Source organism: Canis lupus, chromosome 24 (assembly GCF_011100685.1).
Source record: "Canis lupus familiaris isolate Mischka breed German Shepherd chromosome 24, alternate assembly UU_Cfam_GSD_1.0, whole genome shotgun sequence".
Taxonomy (NCBI): domain Eukaryota; kingdom Metazoa; phylum Chordata; class Mammalia; order Carnivora; family Canidae; genus Canis; species Canis lupus.
Window position 1 is genome coordinate 34,519,822 of NC_049245.1, and position 22,216 is coordinate 34,542,037.

Below are 22,216 nucleotides of genomic sequence, written 5' to 3' on the forward strand. Positions count from 1 at the left end.
CCGCCTCTCGGAGCCCGTCGGCCTCTCTCCGGAAACTGCCGGCGATGTTCGGCTCGCCCCGTGAGTCTTCGGGCCTCTTCGGCCACTCCGAGGCCGACGCTTCCGCCTGTGGCAGTGGCCCCGCCTCCCACATCTTCGGCTATCTCCGTGCGCCCTCGGCAACCCTCGGCAACTCTCGGCCGTCCTGGGCTCTCTCCTGAAGTGCCGGGTTTCTTGGTCGGCCTTGGTGCCCACGCCTCCCAGTTCTTGGGCCCTTTGCGGAAATCGTTTATTGATTGTATCCCCTCTTCACTCTTTTTTTTTTTTTTAAGATTTTATTTATTCATTCATAGAGACAGAGAGAGAGAGAGGCAGAGACACAGGCAGAAGGAGAAGCAGGCTCCATGCAGGGAGCCCAACGTGGGACTCGATCCTGGGTCTCCAGGGTCACCCCCCGGGCTGCAGGCGGCGCTAAACCATTGTGCCACCGGGGGCTGCCTTCTTTCTTTCTTTCTTTCTATTCTTTCTGTCTTTCTTTCTTCGTTTTCTTTCTTTATTTACTTTTTCTTCTTTCTTTGTTTCTTTCTTCTTTCTTTCTTTCTTTCTTCTTTTGTCTTGTTTCTTTTTTCTTTTAGTTCTTCTTTTTGGTCTTCCTTCTTCTTTCTTTCTTTTTCTTCTTTCTTTACTTTTCTTTCTTCTTCTTTCTTACTTTCCTTCTTCTTCTTTCCTGCTTCTTTATTTCTTTCTTTCCTTCCTTCTTTCTTTCTTTCCTTTCTTTTCTTTCTTTCTTTCCTTTTTTCTTCTTTCTTTCTTTTTTTAAGAATTTATTTATTTATTCATGAGAGACACAGAGAGCGAGAAAGGAGAGACACAGGGAGAGGGAGAAGCAGGCTCCACGCGGGGAGCCCAACGCGGGACTCGATTCCGGATCCCCAGGACCACGCCCCGGGCCCAAGGCGGTGCTAAACCGCTGCCTGTCCCCTCTTTATTCTTAAAAGCGTGCTAGTTTGGATGATAAATTATATGGTCACCCTATGGGTCGTAGAGTGGTGGCAGGGGATGGGTGGTGGTACAATTTCAAATAAGGTAATTAAGAAGGCTTCTTTGAACAGGTAATGTTTGAGCCCTGTGAATGGATGCCTGCGAGATGGCATTCTGGGCATAGGGGAATGGCAAGTGCAAAGGCCCTGGGGGAGAAGTATGCTTTGCATGTTTGGGGAAGAGCAAGTTTTTTAACCTCTCTGTGCTTTAGTTTCTCATCTATGTATAAGATTATAAATAATATCCATCATGGAGGCTTTGTGAGGATTAAATGAGTAACTAGAAATAAAACCCATAGTACCATGCCAGGCACATGATAAGCATATCATCTATGGAGGTGAAAGCTAATATTATTTATGGAGGGCTTAATACAATAGCTATTATAAAAAGACTCCCAGCATCCAACCACTATTCAGGGGGATGGGCCTCCCCATAGTGTGATATCAGAGCCACATTGCATTGTAGATGACCCCCGTTACCCCATGTCTTAGCTGCCAGTGCTCGGTCACAGGAGCAAAGGGTTAGTGTGGCTTGCTGCAAGAGCCCTGACTTGTACCACCTGGGGATGGCTGTGTGTTTTAGTGATTGTATTAGTTAGGGTACAGGATAAGCTGCTATAACAAAGTGACCCAAAAATAGTGGCTTATTATGAGAGATCTTTCTTTCTTATGTAGGGGCATAGCTCTGGCATCCTCAACTGAGTCTATTCCAGTTGTACCCCTACTCCAGTTGGCAAGAAGAGGAATTAGAGTGAGGATAGGCAGCTAAGAATTTGATCCAAAGTTCCACACATCGCTTCCACTCACATCCTCTTGGCCAGAACTGAGTCACATGGCCCCTGAAGCTAAAAAGGAAGCTGGAAAAAACCTATTCTCTAGGCAGGGCAGCCATGAACTCAGCTAAAACTTTGGGAGAGTATTACTAAAAGGAAGTAGGGGAGGAATTATAACAGGAGAAAATCAGTAGGCTGCCACAGTTTTGGTATTTTAAGCTGCAAGGAGCAGAGATTTGTCAACTAAATAGCTTACTTAGGATAAACAATACGTTCATTTATTATCCAACAGAATAAAATTTTAAGAAGTCATGGGTCCCAGGTATCCTTCAGTTACTTCATGATTTTAAGAACCCATGGTCTTTCCATTTTTCTACCTTCATGTCTGTATTCATACCCTTTACCAGCCTTAGCTTTGGTCCTTACACTTGTCATCTTATGGTCACAAGACGGCCACCAAAATTCCACACATGATATGAAGTTACAAAAACATCTGGCTAAAGAAGAGAGGTGCTACATCCTATGCACCACTCTTTGGGAGAAAACCCTTTGCTAGAAGTCCCTCCTCTCCCACCAGCCTTCCTCTATGGGACATTGGCCACAATAGGGCCACGCATCTTTGCTTTAGCTCCTGAGGAAGATGGAAAAGTGAGAATCTGGCATTTTTGGCCTGTGCAGATGGAGACCTGCTCTAGAAGCAAGGAGGAAGGGAGCTAGGCATAGCCACTGGGGAGGCAGCCACAAATGCCTGGTACACTGTGTGATGCAGCCACAAGCACCATTTCTTTGAGATTCAGATTCATCATCCTCAGAATGAGGATAATTAGTTTGACTGTGACAATTGCTTATTAAGATTAAATAAGATGTTGCTCGTGAGGGTTGCCTGGGGGATGGCAGACACCGTTTGCTCATTTTCCTTCCCCCATCATTGGGACCCTGTTTGAAATACCAAAGAAAGACCCTTTCGTCCAAGGGTTGCTATGACACCAAGCCTCAGCTCTGCAGTCCCTGCATTCCATTCATACACAGGGCAAGCCACCTTTTCAGGCATCAGACCCTTTGTGTTGGCACAATGTGGTTTCCAGCACCTTTCATCAGCCCAGACTACTCAAAGCTCACCCAGAACCAATTCTATTTACGAAGCCCAGTTTCCCAAGTTTGTGGCTTCATTATCATCATTGTTAGTGGCCACATAGCCATCTCCATGGTAACCAAATCTGTCTGAACCCCTCCTTTGGAAAATCCACTGTGCAAACATATTTACAAGTCCCAGTTGCTATGGTCAGACTGGTTCTGGCTTCTATGGTAGGAAAACCTAGTTTAAAACCTTTCAATGCCTCTGCATTATACTTAAGATTAAAGACCCACGAGGTCCTGCGTGGGACCCTTCCGTCCCTCTTCAAATCTCGTCTTTGCCAAGCTCCCATTTGCTGTCTGATACCCAAACACATTTGCCTTCTATCAGTCTCTCAATTCTTGCAGCCTCTCTCTTGTGAGAGGGCCTTTGCACCTGCTGTTTCCCATGCCAGAAGTGCTCTTCCCTCCCTTTGTTGCCTAGACCCATCCAGATACCTTTCCATGCTCAGCTCAAATGTCACTTCCTCAAATGTCCTTCCTCACTTCTTAGGGGAGAGAAAACCCAACTTTGATCAGTTCTGACATCCCTTTTTGGCATCGTCACAGACTTTCCTTTTTTGTTTGTTTTTGTGGCGATTTAAGTCATGGCAAGATTTAATTTCTCACTGGTTGTTGCTTGGAGGCCACCCTCAGCTCTTGCCACTTGGGCCTCTCCATCACGCAGCTGACAAGCTGGCAGGTGACTCCATCAGAGAGGGTGAGTGAGAGATCTGGAGAGGACGAGCAAGGTGGAAATCACCGTCTTTTATAATCTAATCTCTGAGATGACATCCATCACTTTTGCTGTATTAGAAATGAGTTAGTTGGTCCTGCCCACCTTCAAGGGATACCATTTTTGAAGATGCTTACCAAAAGGACCAATTAAATCATTTCCTTTCTCTTTTGGGGCCAACAAATGAAGAAGGATTCCGTATTATCTAGGAGAGACAGCGATCCTACACACATCGTCATGACTTTAATATGAGCCACAGAGATCTAGGGACGTCATGCTCTTTCTATCATACAACTTCTATAGGTGATCACATAGGAATGGAGTGGTCCAGACCTTGCTTATGAGGTCCTCGTGTCATCAATCTATCATAACCACTAACTCAGGAGACTGAGGAGTGAGCACTGCCACAGCCAACCATTACATCCCTGTGGGACATGGACAGATCAGAAGCATAGCTCTTGGATGGGTCTGCCAACACTGCTGCCGAACAAACAGATTAACTCACTGCAAGAGAAGCCAATAACTCAAGAGACAAGGAATTGGAAAAGAGAAAGGAAGAAATTTGTTTGGGGTGTGGGCAGCCGAGGGAGGTGGTAGGCTCAAACGTTAACAACTACCCTCTCCCTCCCCAAGATAAACACCTAGGGTAAGACCTAGGTAAGGAGAGGTTCAAGGGGGTACCACAAGAGACCTAGCAGAGAGCGTGTGATCATGAGTGGGGGTTGGTATGTGCTCAGCACGTGATCACGGGCAGAGAAGGGGATGTGGTCTTTTAGGCATTCCTTTGCTCTCAGGGCTTTTCTGGCCTGTTCCAATCATTGCAAAACATCTTCGTCAGTGCAGAAAGGGCAATAGGAAATAAGAACAATGGGTTTCAGAGCATGAGTTAAGGGGTCTTGTCTATGTCTGGCTTTAACCGTTGGGGTCTGTAGTTGAGCAAGAGGACTTGCTGACATCCAAGTGACAATTCTAGAGGAGGAATTGTCATTGTCATGTGACAACAGTCATCAGGCCATTCTTGGGCTCTTCTCTATCCCAGAAAGGCAGTAGAGTGTGATGGCCAAGAGCCTGATTTCCCCAGGAGTGGGCTTGACTTCCTGCTCAGCTCTATACTATTGTGTGTCCTTGAGCACTACCTGTCTTACTTATTTATTATGCAAGCCACTTATTTTATCTCCCTTTGTCTCAGTTTCCTCATTTATATAACGGGAGTAAATTGTCATAAAGTTACTATCTCATCGAACAGTTGTGAGGGCCAGTAGTGAGCTAATGCACCCAAAGTACTTAAAGTGTATAATTATCATTCAGTAGTTTATTGTTCCTATTATTATTGCTGCATTAACAGTGTGCTTTGGAACTTTTTACCTTAAAAACATCCATTTATTACCCTCGTGGAATTTGTGGGTCAAGAATCCAGACTGGAAACAGAAGGGATGGCTTGTCTCTGCTCCACTGTGTCGGGAGCCTCAGCTGGAAAGATGTGACAGCTAGGAGTTGGAATCATTTGAAGGAGTGTTCTGGAAACAGTACTGGCCGACGTGTCCACACGTGGCCTGTGTGCCTTGGGCTTCTCCACAGCATGGCAGCATTGGGGTAGTTGGACTCTTTAGGGCTTGAGATGCCAGTGTCTCAGTGACCCAGCCTCAGGAGTCTGCAGGGCCACTCTGTGCCACCTACTGGTTGAAGCAGTCACAAGCCCATTTAGATTTCAGGGGAGGGAACAAATAATTTTGGAGCTCTGTTTTCAGGCTGCCCTAGTTATTGTTGCTGTCAGAACTGTACAAGGGTCCCCTGGCTCAGAAGGTCCTTCTTCTTTGCCCAGAGGGCCATGTGTGTCTGTGACACACGATCCCCGCGGGGTGAGACCGTGGTGACCGATGCCCCTGAATGAGTGCGTCTGTGTGAACACGCCATGAGAGACTGGACAAGCCTGTGGCCATGCGCTGACCTCATACGTGCATTTTTGCCTGAGAGGGAGATTTGTGGGGGTGTCCGCAGCCCGGTTCCTTTCTAGAGCTCATATATGGAATGGCCCACCTATATCCACATGGATGCCTAATGAGACCCTAGCCGTCACACAGCCAGAACAGAGCTCTGCCCCAAGCCACTCCCATCCCAGTGGGCAAGTCCTATCTGAGTTTATCTGCCATCAGCCTACTTTCCTCTGTCCCAACTGCTATGCCTTGAGTCCAGATCAACCTCCCTCTCACCTCCTGACAGCCTCCTCCACTTGGGTCACCCCGTTTCTGCCCATGTTCCCTATAACCTACTAAAACTCTCTGATTATTTCTTGTGTCCTTGGGAATAAGATCCACATTCCCTACGCTTGCCTCCCAAGGACTTAAATGATCTGGCCCTTGCTGACCCCTCCCTCGGACTCCATCACCCTCCACTGTCCCCACCAAGCCCTGGGCTCCAGACACCACGACTTCACGTCGGCTCTTCTTTATATTCCACGACCTCCTTCCACCACTTCCCGGCCTTGCCTCTGCTTTCTTTCCCCTGGAACCTCAGGTCTCGGCTCAGATATCCCTCTAGAGAGCAGCCTTCCCTGCTGCTTCCCTGCGGCCACCTGCACCTGTACGCCCCAGTGTCCTGGTTTACTTCTCCGCTTGGCCTTTACCACTGCAGAGGGGTCTCCCGCTCCTGCAGGCACGTATTTCTCCTCTTCCCCCACTGGAAAGCAAGCCCCACAGGATCAGCAAAGAATCTATCCTGTTCTTCCAGCCCATCGCCAAGGCCTAGCCCTGTGCCTGTGGTGGGTACTTGGGAGCTGCCCCAACCCAATCGTCCACCAAATGGACAATAATCCAGGGGAGAGTGAGTGGCTGAGTCGGGTATGTGAGTGTCCGGGTTGGCCAGTGTAGACGCATGAGTGTACACACACGCTGGAGAGGCAGGACTAGGAGTGTGGACTGCAGTGATTGAGGATGCTCCTTCCTGCGGGGCGCACAGGAGAGGGAAGCGTGCGGGGTTCCCCCCCAGCGGGGATGACAGGGGCGGGGGGCCCAGAGCAGGATAGCTGGGGGGCCCCCAGCCAGGCCCGGGGCGGTCCCTGCGCCCCTCGGTCCCGCCTCCAGGCGCGGGGGCGCAGGGCTGGCGGACGTGGCGGGCGGGGAGGAGGGACGCAGGCGGGAGGCGGGCCGGAAAGTTTGTCGGGCGGCGGCGGCGGCGAGGCGGGGACTCGGGCGGGGGTGCGGGCCGGTCCCGGTGCCCCCAGCTCGCAGGGGACTCGTGCTCGCCATGGGTAAGTCGTGAGCGGGCGCTGCGCCGGGAGCCCCTGCGGCCTCTCCGCGGGGCCCCAGCCCGCCCCCGTGGCACCCAGTCGGGTGGGGACAGCAGGCCCCGGCTGCGCGCTGGGAGGGGACGCGGGCACACTGCCTTCCCTGCTCCTTTCTGCCTCCCAAAAAGTGCTCTTTACTTGATACCAAGTGCGCACTCGGGGCAGGCCCCGTCCTGACCGCCTCAAGCCTTACAACCACCCCGGGCAAGGGAAACTGCTCCTATTCGGCAAAGAAACAGAGGCCCCGAAAGGAGCAACTGCAGGACTGTTTGCTGACCACTTCTGAGTGTGGCCAGGCCTCAGGATGCTGCCAGGAGCAACACAGACAAAACCTCCGCTTTGGAGGTATTCGATGAGGGGAGATGGATTAGAATCTGGAACTGGGAGGGGTGGGGTTGGGGGGGGGAGGAGAATAGGGAATTGCTTTGTTGCTGCAGGGAACTAGGATTTCCATTTCTCTGTGGATCCAGAGCCTCACCCTGTCTCTCAGTCATTCATCCCTCTACTATGCGGCAGGGGCTGGGGACTCAGTGGTGAGCAAAGCAGACAGCAGCCCTCTCTTCCATGGAGCTGACATTCCAGTTGAGAAGCTGGAAGGGAGTAAATGAATAAAATGATTTCCAAGAGCGATAAGATGCTGTGGAACACATAAAATGGGAAAATGTTGAGGGAAGCAGCTTTGTTAGGTAGGTAGGTAGGTAGGTAGGTAGGTAGGTAGCGAAGGCCTCCCAGGGTAGGAGGCGCTGGTGCTGAGACATCGCTCAGATGAAGTATGTGTACGAAGATCTGGAAAAAACTACAAGAGGGCAGGGATAGCATGTGCAAAGGCCCTGAGGCATGAGTGGGCTGGTGTGGTCAGACCAGTGTGGCTGAAGCACAGTGGGAAAGGGGAAAAGGGTGAGAGGGAGGTCAGAGAGTTAGACAGGGGCTAGACTGTGTAGAACTTTGTAGGCCGTGGTGAGAAGTTTGGGTTTTATTCCAAATGGCATGGGAAGCTGGAGAAGAAGTTTAAGCTGGAGTGGGACATGACCTGAATTGTGTTTTAAAAACTTGCTCTGGATTATTCTGTGGAGCAACATAATAGCCAACAGTGGCTATAAGGTAGCCACGCTACAAGGTGGATACTGCTATTATCCACACTGGTAGATGGGGAAGCTCAGAGAGGTTAAGTGAGCTGCCTGAGACCACACAGCTATGGAGTAGAAGAGCTGGGATAGAACCCCAGCATTCTGGCTTCAGTCTGCATTCCAACCACTGTACCATCCAGCCTCTCATGCACAGAGTCATGGCAGGAATGGTCACCAACTCCAGCTCTGACTCCAGAATCCATGCTCTTAATCCTCAAGGCACCCTGCCCCAGAACCTGAGGGAAAACAGAGACCCAGAGAGGTTCTCCCAACAACATTCAGCTTGACCCTGGTCCCTTGCATCTGCCCCTCCTAGCCCTTTGCTGCCTCCTACGTTAATTCACAGCTATTGATTGAGCGTCTCCCAAGGGCAGAGCTGGGCCTGGGTGGAAGTAGGGAAGGGGGGGAAGTACAAGCTACCTGGGCTAGCTCTGTCCTCCACAGAGATCCCAGGCTGCTTTCCCGGGCTCCCTGTCTCAGGGATTGGGCCCCGGGGTGTAGACCTGGATTCCAGCCCCCGTTCTCCTGCTTCTGGGGTGCATCACCTAGTCTACCTTTCTGACGCTCAGCATTCTCACCTATGAAATGACCCCCATAAGATGCTTCTCACAAGGCGGCCTTGAGAACGACATGAGCAAATGAATGAAAGGGGCTCGGCTCACCACCTACACCACCTACACGTGGTAAATGATCTGTCAATGTGAGCTTTGCTTTTTTTTTTTTTTACCCCACCCAGTGTTGGGACTCTGCTCTTGTCACTTACACACTGTCACCTCGGGCAATGTCTTCACCTCTCTGTGCCTCAGTCATTTCATCTGTAAAATGGGAATGACAGCTGAGCCTGTGGCATAGGTTTGCTGTAAGGGTTAAGTCACCTGATGCAGATACGGCTTCCAGAAGGGGAGGTGCGGCTGGCTGTGGGGAGTGCTCTGTACATATTAGCTGTGTTAGGATGTTTGGAAGCCAGCCCTCTGGGTGAGGATATTTGCATAGTTCAGTTTAGCTCTGGTTTCTCCCTGGAATTTCAGGGAAAGCCATGGCAGATCTCTGGCGGGGGAGGGACCCAGTGTGTTGTGACTTCTGGTTGAAATGCTATTCTGGTGTCACCAACAGGAGGCTCCCTGGGACTTGCAACTAGCTGGTGATACATGCATCTGAAACCTGACTTCTTTCCCCTTCCCCTGATCCTTGATTCTCTCCCTGGGAAGCTCTGACCTCCACAGTAAGGGGCTTAGGGGATTAGGGCATTTCCTCCAGTGTGAGACAGCTTCACATACAACTTTTTTTTTTTTTTTTTTTTTTTTAGAGAGAGGGAAGGAGAGAGAGTGTGTGTGTATACAGTTAAAGGGAGGGACAGAGAGAGGGGGAGAGAGAGAATCTTAAGCAGGCTCCACACTCAGCAGAGAGCCTGTTATGAGGCTCAGTCTCACGACCTATAATGACCTAAGCTGAAATCAAGAGAGGGACGTTTAGCCGACTGAGCACCCCCGGGTGCACTTAGACAGATAATTCATAGAAAGGGAGACCAGTTCCCAAACCCAGGCTGGGCCCTCCTTTGGGGGCCAGAATTTACTCTTACTTCCTGTGGAGTGTGGTCCCTTTCAGACCTTAGACCTCTCCAAAGAAACGTCTCCCTCAAGAGCCAAGACCCTTCCTCTCTGGATTCCCAAAGCCCCCAGAGTCCCTTCATTCAATCATCTGTTTATTCAACAATTATTCCTGAGCTCCAGGAACTGTCATCAGCGTCAGGGAGTGGCTAAGGACAAACGATTCCTGTTCCTTTTGGGACTGGCACTCTGAAGGATAAATATGTAAAATACATAGCTTTTTCAGATGGTGAGAAGGACTATGGAGAGCAAGCAGGGAAGAGCATGGGAAGTGATGTGATGGGGAGCTGGGTGGAGAAGGCCTCAGGAGAAGGCCGTGTTTAAGTACAGACCATTGGGCGAGAGGGGAGGGATGGAGGGAAGAGGGCTCTCCTAGCAGAGGGGACAGCTGGTAAAAAGCCTTGGGTTGAGTCAAACAGGAATGAGGAGGAACAGCAAGGAAGCTGGCATGGCCGAGCTGAGAGAGAGAGAGAGAGAGCGAGCGAGCACAGGCAGATCCAGCAGAGCATTGAAGGCCACTGTAAGGACTTCAGCTCTTGAGGGCTCTGAGCAGAATGACTTAGGCTGTCCCAGGAGGCCCCTGGCTGTCATGTAGCATCCTGTGACGTTCACATGTGCCTGAGGCAGTCCTTGCAATGCCAAGTGGTGACGCCTCCCTAGTCTCCAACTCAGTCATTGGCTTATTTGACAGAAGGAGCCCCTCTGGGGTGTCAGGTCGGGGACTGGGGCTCAGGAGGCACAGACAGTAAGTCTCCATTGCTGCCCTGCTCAGTTTAACAAGGAAGCCGCACCCACAAACCTGAGATGGTGTCAGCAAGGGACAGGGCAATGCAGAGGTGGTGGGAAGTGAAAAATGTGGCTTGAAAAAAAAATGTGGCTTGGAAAGTGGAGGAAGATGTACAGGAATTAGCCAGGGCCTCCCCTGAATTACCTTAAGAAGAAAGGAAAGGAGAGGAGAGGGGAGGGGAGGGGAGGGGAGGGGAGGGGAGGGGAGGGGAAAAGGCAGGGGAAAGGGAAGGGGAAAGGGAAGGGAAAAAGTAGGAAGAAGAGAAAAAGAAAAAAGCCATTTCTTAGTCACTAAGACATTCATGGCTTCAGGAGCTGGGGCTCAGGCAGTGTTGTCGGGGACACCCCCCTCCAAAGGGGAAGATGGCCCCCAGCTGCTCCAGACATGTACACTACCAGCTTTGCATTTTTAGTGAGTAAACACAGTGGCCCAGCCCAGGGTCAGCACGTGTTCATTGCTGCCCAGGGCCTGGGAACCTGCTGGTTGTTCAGATCTGGGTCATGGATGCCCTGGAGCCAGGCCGGGGAGGTGGGGTGAGGGGAGGGGAGTCATTTCTACCCAAACCAGGAGACTGAGAGACAAAGCACAGGGAAGGGCAGCACCCCAACAGAGAGGGGGGATGCCAAACAGCAGACACATACAACTCAAAGCCCTTTGGAGAGGTGACCACGAGCAGGGGCCTGAGAAGGATGAGTGGGGACCCAGGCGATGCAGGGAGAGCAGAGGGGCATGAAAGTGGATGGTTGTGCTGGGAACAAGTGTGCACTGGGCTTGTGGGAGGCAGGAGGGGAAGTGGGGACAGAGCTGGGGAATGGTATGACTGAGGAGTTTGGCTGGGGGCCACCAGCTAAGGAGTTAGGACTTACTAGAGCAGAGGATGGGAGCCATGGCTTAAGGAAGGGGATGTGCTTCCCTAGTCTATCCAATGGCCCTGACTCCCTGGGGGCTGTCCTTCCTAGTTCCTTGGGGCACTGTTGGTTTGCAGTGCTCTGTGACTGGGTTTTCCTGAGAGCTATCGCATCTGTCTCCCCCCACCACCCCTGACGCTGTACTGCTGCTTCTCTCACACCCCACCTACCTTTGATTGTCCTTCTTACTTGAAGTCCATTCGGCAAAGCTCTTAAGTATATGGGTTTGGGAGTCAGATGGATCAACGTTGGAGTCCTGATCCTGTTGCCTCCCAGCTGTGGGAACACTCTGAGCCTTACTTTCCCCATCTCTAAAATGGGGATAACTGTAGCTATACCATCTAGGGGTTGTTACAAAGATGGGTTGAGAGAAGGCACTGAAGTCTTTACATAGGGGAGCTACTCAATAAATGACACCTGTTATCATTACTATATTATTTCACTATTATTTTTGCTGTTCTGCTCTTAAACCACTGTAACCCAAAGCTGCCCCGATGCATTTTCCTTTTTTTTTTTAATATTTTATTTTATTTATTCATGAGAGACACAGGCAGAGGGAGAAACAGGCTCCATGCAAGGAGCCCGATGTGGGACTCGATCCCAGGAATCCAGGATCATGCCCTGAGCCAAAGGCAGATGCTCAACTGCTGAGCCACCCAGGCGTCCCCCCGATGCATTTTCCAACGAGACCTGTGGACAGTCACTGTGGACAGCCAAGTCAGCTTGGCCTCTGAGCTCCTTGGCTGGGTTCCCTTTCAGCTCCAGAGAACTGAGGAAATGGCAAACAAATTCTGTTTTCACTTGATTGCCTCACATGGCCTGGAAGTACCTTCCCTTCTGGCAGTAGGCTCCAGGAACCAAGGGAGATGGGGCAAAGGGAGGTGAAGACAGGGCAGGACCTTGGTACTGTCATCTTCCTAGGGTGCTCGTTGATGGTCATGAACAGGAGGTTCATGGACCAGCCAGGGAAAGGGAGGCGGTGATTTCCCAGAGGCAGGGTGGGAGGGAGAAGGGTGAGCAGAATTGGGAGCTGAGCTTTCCACCCGTGAAACTCCACTCCACCCCCTACCCCCCACACCTCCCACACAAGAATTGCCTAACAGAGATGCGGAAAGGTAGAGGTAGGAGAGAACAGCGCAAAATCATAACATGCCAAGGGTTTGTAATGGAGTGGTTAAGGGTGTGGATTGTGGAGTCAGACTGCCCAGCTTTGAGTCTGGGCTTAGCTACTGACTACTTTTGACCTTAGACAAGTCACTTCCCCTCTGATGGTCAGTTTGTTCATTCATAAATAATTCAAAAGCCCACCACATGAAGTTATATTAAGTCAAATGTGTTACTGCATTTAAGTGCCCAAAGCAGTGCCTACTTCAGAGAAAACACTCAGTGAATCTGACTGTATTATTATGAATATTCTTGTCAGGTCCAGGGTGGGTGTGGGTATGATACTGCTAGGTTACTCCAGATGCTTCTAGAAATATCTAAGTGTAAGTATGTGAATTAAGAGTAACCTGTAAGTGCACTGCCAGTATGGTGGCTGGCTGCTAGCCACATGTGGCTATTTTTACATTTAAATTAGTGAAAATTAAATAAAATTGAAAAACTTCAGTTCATTAGTCACTTTAGCCATATTTTAAGTGCTCAGGAACCACATGTGCTGGTAACTGCTCTCTCTTCCCAGCTCAAGCCTTCAAAGACTGCCTCCATCCACTGAGGATGAAATTCATTATTATCTTCATGACCTAAAAAGTTCCATGTGATCTGGCCCCTGCCTGCTTCTCCTGCCTGATTATCTCCTATGGCTCCAGCCACCTTGGCCTCCTTACTGAAAGCACTGTGATTAAAAGCTTGCACTCTCTAGCTGCATCCGTCACTCACTTGCTCTGTGACCATGAGAAAGTTTTTTAACCTCTCTGAGCTTGGAGGATGGTACTAATAATAATATGTTATAGGGTTGTTTTAAGAATTAAATAAGTAAATGCATATAAACTTTTTAAAACAGGGCCTAGCACTTAGTGTCATATAAGCACTAGCTATTAATTCTCAAAACTATCTTGCTTCAGGGCTTTTGTTTTGCTATTCCCTCTGTCTAGAATATTCTTCTCCCAGATTTTATATGGCTTTCACCCTCACTTAATTCAGATCTCTGCTCAAATCTTCTCTCTTTGAGAGGCCTTAACTGACTACCCTATTTAAAATTGAACTCCTCCATCATTTTCAATCCACTTGCTTTTTTAAATGACACCTATCACCTGAAGTTATATATATATTTATTTATCGTCTGCTTTTTGCTACTAGAATATCAGGTGCTTGACCACACTACTGTATTGAAAGCCCCACGAACAGTCTGGCATGTTGTAGATGCCAGATAAATAAGTTTTTGAATGATTGGATGAATGGATGCATAGACAGATGGGTAAGTGTGTGAATGGGTACATAAGGGATGGAATACAAAGATTGGTGGATGAATGGATGTATGTGTGGATAGATGTGTCAATAGATGGATGGTGAATTAAGGAGTATGTGAATGACCAAATGGATGGATGAATATGTGGTAGATGGAGCAAATGGATAGATAGAGGAGGAGATGATGAAGGGATGAATGGATAGATTGATTAATAAAAGCTGGATGAATAGATGTAGTAGATGGATGGATAGATGGATGGATGATGCATGTGTAAATGGATGGCTGGATAAATGGATGGAATGGATGGATGGATGGATGGGGGATGAAGGAGAGATGGATGAAGAATGAAGTGGATTGATGAATGGATGGATAGATGCATGAAAGCATGCATGAGTAGATGGATGAGTGAATAAATATATGGAGTGGGTGGGTAAATGGATGAACTGGATGTATGTAGGGAGGGATGAGGGAAGAAGTGGATGGATAGATGAATATATTGATGAATGGATTGATGGATGGATGAATGGATCAGTAGATGGATAGATAGGTGAATGACAGTAGATGGATGGAGGGGTGGGTAGGTGAAGGAAGGAGTGGATGGATGAAAGATGGATGGATCAATGAATGGATGGGTAGATGGACGGACAGGTGAATAGATGGAGTAGCTGGGTGGATAGATGAGGGGTTGACAGATGGATGATGCTCTGGTAAGGAACCATCCTGAACTCTGCTCCTGTCACTTTTGTTTTCCAGGCCATCCCCAACTGCTCCTGCCCCTGTGTGCCTCTGTGTCTTTGCTGGGTGGCCTGACCTTTGGTTATGAACTGGCAGTCGTATCAGGTGCCCTGCTGCCCCTGCAGCTTGACTTTGGGCTATCCTGCTTGGAGCAGGAGCTCCTGGTGGGCAGCCTGCTCTTGGGGGCTCTCCTCGCCTCCCTGGTGGGGGGCATTTTCATCGACCAGTATGGCAGGAAACAAGCCATCCTCGGCAGCAACTTGGTGCTTTTGGCAGGCAGCCTGAGCCTAGGCCTGGCTGGCTCCCTGGCCTGGCTGGTCCTGGGCCGCTTGGTGGCTGGCTTTGCCATCTCCCTCTCCTCCATGGCCTGCTGTATTTATGTGTCAGAGCTGGTGGGGCCACGGCAGCGGGGAGTGCTGGTGTCCCTCTATGAGGCCGGCATCACCCTGGGCATCCTGCTGTCCTATGCACTCAACTATGCACTGGCTGGTGCCCCCGGGGGATGGAGGCATATGTTTGGCTGGGCCGCTGCACCTGCTCTTCTGCAGTCCCTTAGCCTCTTCTGTCTCCCTGCTGGTACCACCAAAGCTGCAGCCAACAAGGACCTCATTCCTCTCCAGGGAGGAGAGGCCACCAAGCTGGGCCTGGAGAGGCCGAGATACTCCCTTCTGGACCTCTTCAGGGCACGGGATAACATGCGAGGCCGGACTGTGGTGGGGCTGGGGCTAGTGATTTTCCAGCAGCTAACGGGGCAGCCCAATGTGCTTTGCTATGCCTCCACCATCTTCCACTCGGTTGGCTTCCGTGGGGGATCTTCGGCTGTGCTGGCCTCTGTGGGACTTGGTGCGGTGAAGGTGGTGGCTACCCTGGCTGCCATGGGACTGGTGGACCGAGCAGGGCCGCAGAGCCCTATTACTGGCTGGCTGTGCCCTTATGGCCCTGTCAGTCAGTGGCATAGGCCTTGTCAGCTTTGCTGCACCCATGGACTCTGGTCCGAGTTGCCTGGCCATGCCCAACGCCACTAGGTCAGGCCTCCCTGGAGACCCTAGCCTGCCGAGGGGCATCACTCCACTTCCATTGCCAACAACCAGTGAGAACCAAGGGAAGCCAGTCTTGTCAACCTCTAAGAAAATCAAGCTTCATCCCAGAGCTGGGAACCCCACAGGCCCTCCCCTGCGAATGGCCTTAATCACTGCCTCCCCTGCACCCCATCCTGCCCCAGAGCATGCCTTGCTGCACTGGACTGCACTGGTCTGCATGATGGTCTTTGTGAGTGCCTTCTCCTTTGGATTTGGACCAGGTAGGTGGGAGTTCTCTTGCAGGTAACTCTGCAGCCTTTTACCCCACCCAGCAGAAAGGTTGGGGACCGTGTCAGTCAGGGTCTCAGATGGACACTAGAGGTGGCTTGACCACGAAGCCAATGAAGCTTACACTTTAAGGACTCCTTGCTTACTTGCAGGCTCTCCTTCCAAGGGCCTAATTTTCTGTTCCTAGAGTGGGGGCCTTTCTTATAAAGGTCCCCAAATTATTTAAGCTTTGGGCCTCATGAAACCTGATTTGCCCCTGGATAGATCTTTCAAAAGGTTTTACTAGAAAGGGGTTCTTGCAGGGGTTTTGGGGAGGCAGTGGGAGGACTGGGTGTCAGGGGCCTGACATTCTGCTTGAATCACATTGTCATGGGGCTGTCCGCTGAGCCATGGGGGCCAGGCCCCAGTTCCCACCACAGCCCATAAGTCCTCCCTGCTTTCCTGTCCTAGTGACCTGGCTTGTCCTTAGCGAGATCTATCCCATGGAGATCCGGGGCCGAGCCTTCGCCTTCTGTAACAGCTTCAACTGGGCCTGCAACCTGCTTGTCAGCCTCTCTTTCCTCGACCTCATTGGTGAGTCCTCTGGCCTAATTCCATGGTCTGATCCCTTCTAGATCCAAGAACACTTGTCTCCAGACAGCCAGGACTTCCATATCTGACTGGGTCTAAGTGACAGAAAAGCCAGGGCAAACTAGCTGATAAACAAAAGGGAGGATTTTTGTCATAAATCACAGAAAGGTGGACAGTGGCCAGCTTCAAGCACTCCTGATCACTGGGCTGCCATAAAGCTGCCGCCCGGCCCCGCTCTCTTTCTGCTCTGCCTCCCATGCTGTCAGCTTCTGTCTCAGCCAGACCTACCTCATGGTGGCAGGGGTGGCACCTGCAGATCTTGAAGTATGGCATTCAAGAAAGAGTATTTCTTTCCCCGTGCTCTTGCCCATGTCGTGGCATGGGCTCCTGTTGGCTCAGCAAGACTGCATGCCCATCTACGGCTAGAAGGCTGCAAGACTCTGATGCCCAGGCCTGGGGCATTTAGCACCCCCTGGAGTCAGGGCTGGTGGGGAATGGCTTCACCCAACCACACGGACAGAGGTACAGGGGTTGTCTCCTCAAAATAGAATCAGAGGCTAGTATCTTCAAAGGTGGGAGGAGAGGCTGACAGACAAAGAGAAGACATGACCTTCCAGGCTTCTACCTTAGATGGTTCCAGGCCCCATCAAGGAGTGGGCCAGCTTGATTGACAGCCTGGAAATTGAGGCTGAAGAAGGGGAAAAGCCTCCATCTGGAAGCCATCTGTGATTGCTGTGGTAGGGGAGAGAACAACTCCCTGGGGTGATGGGGTGGGGGGAGTCTGGAGGCCTGAGGGTGGGGCTCTGGTATTCACCCACCCCCCATCTTCTTCACTGTAGCTTATGAGGATTAAGTGGAGGCCCAGCTGGTCAGGGAAGGTCACTCAGAGGTCCTGGCCTCTAAAGGTGAGAATGGCCATGGCTCTGGAAGGTCATCGATGCTTCTGCCTCAACAAAGCCGTCCCCTCACTGTCTCCTTTCTCTGATCTGGACTGATGGCCTTCTAAGGAGCCAGAGTCACCCCGGTGGTCCAGGTTGCTGGCCCTGAAACCCTGGCTCTCACCTGAGTCTCCAGGAAGAGACAGGGGCTGGGGAACGATCTGGGAGTCAGACACAGGCCAAATGGGCTGAAACCTTATTCCCTGGATACTCAATTCATTCACCCAATAACCAGTTTATGGAATTTCTGAGGATCTTTTTTCTTTAGGGGCTGGGCTGGGCCAAGCCTGCAACTATTTTGCTGCTAAAGGAAGGGCCATTTCCCCTCCATTCCTGTTTTCAGATTATGAATTCAGTCCTCTGGGTAGTGTTTTAGGTGTGGGTGAGTGGGTTTCCCATGCAGACCAGATGTCCTCATCTGTGTTTGCACGTCTGGGCCCGGTCCTTTGCCTGCCTCTGGGATAACCAGTCCTACTTATCTGACAGCTTGTTGTCTTCATTCTGCAAATCAGACATCTGGAGAATTTGCTTTTGGGGAACTGACTTGCAGTGCCCTCTCTGGAACCAGCCGGCTAGCCAGGCTGCACCTCTGCTCACGCTCCCGCCCTCCTGTTCCCAGGTACCATTGGCTTGTCCTGGACCTTCCTACTCTACGGGCTGACCGCTGTCCTCAGCCTGGGCTTCATCTACTCGTTTGTCCCTGAAACGAAAGGTCTGTCATTTGCAGAGATAGACCAGCAGTTCCAGAGGAGACGGTAAGAGGAGAGAGGGCGAAAGACTCACATCACACCCTGAGCAGATCAGTTCAGGATTTACTTCTCGTACTTTCCCTTTGCAAGAGACTGATTTTCTCCTCCTCCTGACTGTCTTAGTGCCCGGACGCTGTCAGTTTTGTCTTGTCTTCGTGCAGGAGCTGTTTTCCTGGAGTTGTTTCTGTCTTCCTCCAGCAGAGTTTCATTTGACTGTGAGGCCCCAGCTCATGAGAATTTTAAGACCATGCGGTTATGGAATCACATAAGGTCAGAGTAGTAGAATCTTAGAGTCATAGAAGCTTAGAGAAAATAGTCTAACTGTGGCCTTTGAAAGTCACACACAAGGACCTGTGGGCTTAATCTACTGATTCATTAGGAGTTTATTAAATCCATATTATGTTCCAGGCCATGTCTGGGCCTTAGGAGACGTGGCCAAGAGTACGATGGGCAAGGTCCTTGTCCTCCTGGAGCTTCCATTCTATTGGAGAAGTGGGAACAGAAAATAAATAAGCCAACAAATGCAGCAACAAGAGCATTTTGGTTAGTGATATGTATCTGGGAGAAAATGAAACAGAGTGAAGTATGTTGAGAAGGCCTGATTGGCAGAGCAGGGGACAGAGGGACAAAGGGTTGTGGCTAAATTAGAGTGGGTAGTCAGAGAGGGGGGACCTCGGAGGAGGTGCAATTTAAATGTGTGAGAAGGAGGGACACCTGGGTGGCTCAGCAGTTGGGCATCTGCCTTTGGCTCAGGTCATGATTCTGGGGTCCCAGATTGAGCCCTGCATTGGGCTCCCCTTGAGGAGCCTGCTTCTCCCTCTTGCCTGTGTCTCTGCCTCTCTCCTGTGCGTCTCGTGAATAAATAAATAAAATATTTAAAAATAAATAAATAAATAAGTGAGAAGGAGACAGCCATGTAGAGATGAGGGGGAGGAGCATTCCAGGTAGCGGGAACAGTATGTGCAAAGGTCCTGTGGTTGGGAGTGTATCTGGCATATGCAAGGAACCACAAGGAAGCTAGTGTGGCTGGAACAGAGGGAAGGAGGGCAGGAGGGGTAGAAGATCAGCTCAGCCAAGCTGGTAGGAGCTTGATCATGTAAGGTCTTTAGGTCATAGAGAGAAGTTCAGAATCTTAGCGTCATGGAGCCTTGGGGCCATTCAAATAAGAAATGAGAGGAATAGGAGCATCAGAAGGGACCTAAAAACTCTACAATCCTAAATATCCTTGGCAAATGCCCCTGGTTACTTCTTGTAGTAAAGGGAGTCGCCAGCACCTGGCTGCCCTTTCTACTCCTGGGAGGCCCTAAATGACTAAAAAGATCAACTTCTAATATGGAGTTGGAACTTGCCTCCTGCATCTCCTGCCAAGTGCCACCCCAACCTGGCCCCTGAAGGGATGCAGCACTAGTCTAGTGCAAAAGCCTGTAACCTGCTTCCACCCCAACCCTGAGGATTCTCTGCTGGTGGAACACCCCCAATTTGTTAGATGGCCCCCCTGCAGGTCACTCAGCAGCCCAACCCTATTGGTTAGGAAATAGATCTGGCTGCTCAGAATGGTCTGGATGTAGGGGGTCCAGGGCTGGGGTGGCGGCTGTGCTCTGAGAGGTCATCCAGGGTTGCAAGTTCCTTCTCTGGTGGCTCCACCCTCCCTTTGATAATTACCTTTCCCACATGGCCTGTGACAGTGAGCCACCACGGTCCTGCAAGAGGGAAGGTGGGAGGGGACACACAACCTGAAAGATGCTCACGTCACTTCCACCTGCATCCTTTCGACAGAATCTGGCTACACCTACATGTGGGGGAGGCTGAAAAACAGAGGCTATAATCTGGGGAGCTGTGTGCCCAGCTAAAAATCAAGGTACTGTTACTAGGCTTAAAAGGGGGGAGTCCAGGTACTAGGAGCCACCTGGAATCTCTGCCATACTGGCTTTCTTGGGAGAAGATTCCAGAACCCCTTCTCTGGGATGAGGAGCTAAGGAGGCCGAAAGGCAGGTAGAAGCCAGCTTTGGGGTAAAGCAGGTTGTGATCGCAGCCAAGGGTAGTGGCAGGCTGGACCTGGGGACTCAGGGGTCACGTGGTGGAGCCTGGGCCAGCCTGTGGGGCAAGGAAGCTGAGTCTGCTGTGACCTGAGGAGGAGACTGAAAGTTAGGGGCTCTGACAGGGTCTGGCAGTCACCACTTCAGTCCCTGACATCAGAGGCCACAGAGACAGACAGAGACAGAGACACCCCACCCCACCCCACTCTCTGCTTGACAGGTTTGCTCTGAGCTTTGGCCACAGGCAGAGCTCCACCGGCATCCCGTACACCCGCATCGAGGTCTCTGCAGCCTCCTGAGGAGTCCATCTGCCTGGAACATGCTGGAACCGTGGCTGTAGCAGACTCCTCAGCTCCCTGCTTGTCTGGCCCCTGGAGCACTGTTTTAGGTGGCTCCGTAAGAGTCATCTCTGCTCCAGAAGAGGTCTTTGGGGCCCAGGTGAAAGAGGAGAAAGTTTGATAACCCGAAAGTCTTTATTTTGAACCTCAGGCTCTGAGAGGCCCTGAGGATCCACCTTCTTGCCTCAGTTTCCCCACTGTCCCCACACATCCCCACAGTACGTATAATGAAAACATCTCATGGAGTCTTTTGCTCCATGGGCTTCCTCAAAGAACCTCTAGGGTACCAGCGCCTGGAAGGAAGTCTCCTCTGGTGTCACCCCAAAATCTAGACAAGGATACTTCAGTCTCTGTTCTTTTCCCTTCTGGCTGGGACTTTCTGGTGAGGCGGAAGCCTGCTTCTATCATTCACCAACTCAGATTGGTGGATAAGATGTTGAGTTCCAGTCCTGCTTTTCTGGAGTCCTTGCCGTAGGACCATAGGCCTCAGTTTCCCCATATGTACAATGGGGGACCCTGACCAAGGAGTTCTTAAGATTGCTTTTGATGCCAATCAGCTGGAATTCTAAATGCTGCTCATAGAATGTGTATTCAGCATGGGCCCTGCCCTCAAGTGACTGGCCACCTCTTTAGGGGATGTGAGTTTTAATTAGGGGAGCAATAAATAGAATTCCAGAATGGTGTGCACTAAAACCCAAGGTGCAGGAAGCAAGCTCCAGGAGCTGTTTCTAGGATGCTGCAGGAGAGCTATGCAGAAAGGAGGTGGGTTTGGGGGGCTGCCAAGCCGGGCTTGTTGGCGTTGCCTCGGTCCCCTGGCAGCTGTTGACCTTGGGTGGCTAACGGCTCTCACTATCCTCAGTTCCCACATCTGCAGAATGGGGATGATTAGGCCCCTGGGCGTGTCCTTAACCCCTGCCTTCCTGCAGGAGGATCTTCAGTTGGTCCCATTCAGCTAGTCAGGGCCACGGGGTCAGGGAGGTTTCTGCTCACCCTCAGCTACCCAGGTCCCCACCTTTGGGACATTGTTAAGGGTCAGCTCCTGAGGGGTGAGTCAGATGGAGACTGAGCAAGATTCTCAGATCTGAGGTCAGCAGAGGAAGAGACGGGCAAGAATGAGTTCCTGGATGCCAAGGAACATGAAGAGCTGGTGTGGGACGACGCTTCGTCATCTGTGCCTGCTCCACGCCCAGTGGACTCTGGCCCCTCGACCTCTCTCCTCTTGTTCTAGATGCTTCCCTTGTACCCCGTAGTATGCTGGAGGCCCCTCATACTCGCTTGTGAGGGCCCATTATTAAGTTTTCGAGACTTTTGCCAGCTGGTTGTTAAACATAGCCATTTATAGATATTAAATTATTGAATATTTCAATAAATTATATTAAAAATAAAAGTAATAAATACTAAAAACTCATCGCTTCCTTATTTTGCTATATTTCACCATCATCTGTGCTCTTGAGACTACTTGGCGTCTAGGGTGTCTAATGAGAGACATGGGGGAGATCCTGCACATCTCCCGATTCTGTGTACAAGACGTCATGCTGGTCACTCAGAACTGCCCACGGGGAGTGAACTTGGACCACAGGGATGGGGGGGGGGCACTACAAGACAGGGCTTGACTTATTGTTTCTTTTTTTTATTGTTTAAAAATTTTTTAATTGAAGTATTGTTGCCACACAATGTTAGATTAGTTTCAATTATACAATATAGTGATTTGACCCCACACAATACTATTACAAATACCATTGACTACATTCCCTATGCTGTACGTTTCATCATTACTGTGACT

The 22,216-nt window shown here is 50.5% G+C and overlaps 1 protein-coding gene across 1 annotated transcript; it reads left to right on the forward strand.

The window, feature by feature from the left end:
• Positions 1-6,775: 6,775 nt before the first annotated feature.
• SLC2A10 (solute carrier family 2 member 10) lies at positions 6,776-21,837 on the forward strand. Its single transcript, XM_038572508.1, is given in 6 exon segments — positions 6,776-6,888; positions 14,514-15,391; positions 15,393-15,795; positions 16,253-16,375; positions 17,930-18,065; positions 20,316-21,837. Coding segments are annotated over 6 exon segments (1,623 nt in total). The 5' UTR covers positions 6,776-6,884; the 3' UTR covers positions 20,395-21,837.
• The last annotated feature ends 379 nt before the right edge of the window (positions 21,838-22,216 follow it).